Raw genomic sequence first — 2500 nt, 5'->3', positions numbered from 1 at the left:
CTCTGCTCGTCATTGTGCGCGTAACCGCACGCCCGTCGCCAGTGCACGCGCCTGTGGGCTGAAGCGCTTCCCCAAACGGATTGCATGGTGGCACGATGCACGTGATTGTGCGCGTGCTCGCCATGCAATCCACTTTTGGGAGCCCCTTACTAGAGTCTGGCATAGCGATTGCTACGCAATAGCTAGGCGAGACCTAAAAAGTAGTCATTGTTCAAACTGCTTCTCCAAACTTCGACCCCAAAAACAGCCACAAATTTCCTAAACACCGTCATCTTCCAGAAAATACAATTCACTGGGTTGTGTTGGACTTCTAAGCATACTTTGTATTGAAATAATCTTGAAAACCTCAATGGTAAACACACCAATGCAAATAAAAACACATTGTACAATAGAAAAGTTTGTAAGAATGGAAATGAGCACCTCTCTTTTGCTCCTGGCTTTCTATTGTCCGTTGGTTAGCAGATGGCAGTGGCCGCGTGGGGGGTGGACTTTTCCTTCCAACAGGTCCTGGAGGCGGTAAATGTGAAGCTGGGGTAGTCTGGACCGATTGTTCCATGGTTGGACTCTTTCTCAAAGTGTCTAAATGGGGACTTGAACGTCCTGAAATGTGGCAAGTAGAATAGAATAAACAATTTTAAATACAGGATGTAGAAACAAAAATATACAGTAACTGTGGGGGGAAAAAACTTGAATACATACAAGTCATTTATCGTTTAGTTCAGTGCATTCATTTAAGAGCCATGCATCCAGATCACACCCCTTTTTGGATTATGTAAATAGAGAAGAAATTCCTCAAACAATACATACTTTTTTCGGTTCAATAAACACACTGTTCACACAGAACACCTACTGGGAAGTAAATGCCTAGAACTCTTCTGATAAATATACTCTCCAAGTCTGCTGCTAATCTTCATCTACTGATTCCATCTTCTGTTGGAAATTACCATCATTTAAGATGCTTGTATCTACAATTGTGACATCTATGGATAGATTGTATTTTGTTGCAAGATTAAACCACACATTTCTTCTGCCTTTGATGGACTAGAGGTATTTGAGGATCAAGTAAGGAATTAGATGAACAATGTTAACTTTATGGAGACTTTATTACTCTTAATCGGTAGACTCTTAGCCCTTACCAACTTATGGCCATTGGCCACCAAAGGCCAGACAGGAAACAACATCTATGGCTGGTCAATAAAGCTTTCAAGTAAATGGTATATCTGTAGGAGTGTAAAACATGCCCTTGTATCACCTTAATTCCTGTCCATTTGCATACCCTTCACAGTGCTTTCCTTTAAAAAATCAGTTACAAATGCAACAGGCTACATATTGCTCAACCTTCTTGTAAAACTTGGCATGTCTAAGACCTATCTAGCATACGAGGGTTAGATAAGAGTGTATGCTGGTGTACATGTTTCACATGTTCACTTGCACTAGTTACGTTCTTCTTGGTTCTGTTGCTGCTTGAAGGTAGTCAAAATAACATCTGTGCCTCATACCCATCATTCCATGACTACCCACAATATGCCAGGAATTACCACCATTAAACCAGACAACAATATGCTAGGGTGAACGCCATTATGTCATGCATGACCACATTAAGTCATGATTTAACACCAGTGGTCTGCATCAGAGTAAAAGTCTGGGTGCCAAGGATAACCACAATAGGTTACAAATTAAACCACTGTTCAACTGATGCCCACATTAGTTCAACAATTCGCAATATGGTGCCAGAATAATCTGTGCCAATATAAACAATCCAGGTGTGGGGGGGCCACTGCGCAGTGGATGCCCACAAAACGCCAAGAATTACTAACAAAGTACCATTATGCCATGGGTGGGCACCACAATACCATGGATGCACACAAACTAAGCCAACAATAAACCAGTATTGGGCAATGGGCATGTTGCCAAGAATTAACTTTCACATAGGGCAGGTAATGGGTACAGCACACTTCTCAAAGTACAAACAAATAGCATCTACATTTTGTTATACAAGTGGAAAGTAATGTTAAAAACCAAACGTTTTCTGTGATGGGACAATGTACAAGTTACTTACCTTCGGTAACGATGTATCTGGTATAGTCGATTCTAACGCAGATTTCTTAACGTAGAATTATCCCCAGGTGTGAGACTGGATCCGGAAAACTTTTCTGCCACATCTCTGCGCGCCGGGGGCTTCACCCCGTGAATCCGCCCGGACGTCGTCCGCGGACGTGACGACAGCGAGGTCAAATAAGTCCCACCCCGGCGCGCTGACGTCAGTTTTCTTCAGAGAACTTTTCCACGTCACAACGCGGAGCCATCACAAACCAAACTGTGAGAGTTAGGCAACAGTGTGCAAAAAAGCTAGTGAAACAGAAAGGGAAGAAGAGAATGGTGAGGAACAGCACCATTAGTGACAGTGCTAAGTACTGTGCTACGGAAGTCATGGAAAGGTAAGAACAGAGCACCGCTCTGAGGAGTAACCCCGTACAGCGAAGGCGATATCCGGCCTGGA

At 43.1% G+C, this 2500-nt stretch overlaps 1 protein-coding gene across 3 annotated transcripts in view; it reads right to left on the bottom strand.

The window, feature by feature from the left end:
* Positions 1-2500, bottom strand: part of LSM14A (LSM14A mRNA processing body assembly factor) — a 258431-nt gene that overhangs the window by 154405 nt on the left and 101526 nt on the right. For all 3 annotated transcript variants that reach the window (XR_014972249.1, XM_085638768.1, XM_085638769.1), the window contains exon 5: positions 421-600. Coding sequence is in view for 2 of the 3 variants with exons in the window: in XM_085638768.1 (XP_085494894.1) it covers positions 421-600 (180 nt within the window). In the remaining variant the exon portion in view is untranslated. The remainder of the gene's footprint in view (positions 1-420; positions 601-2500) is intronic.

The sequence above is a fragment of the Triturus cristatus genome, chromosome 12 (genome assembly GCF_964204655.1).
Source record: "Triturus cristatus chromosome 12, aTriCri1.1, whole genome shotgun sequence".
Taxonomy (NCBI): domain Eukaryota; kingdom Metazoa; phylum Chordata; class Amphibia; order Caudata; family Salamandridae; genus Triturus; species Triturus cristatus.
Note: the sequence above shows the minus strand (reverse complement) of the source record. Positions and strands in the feature narration are given on the sequence as shown.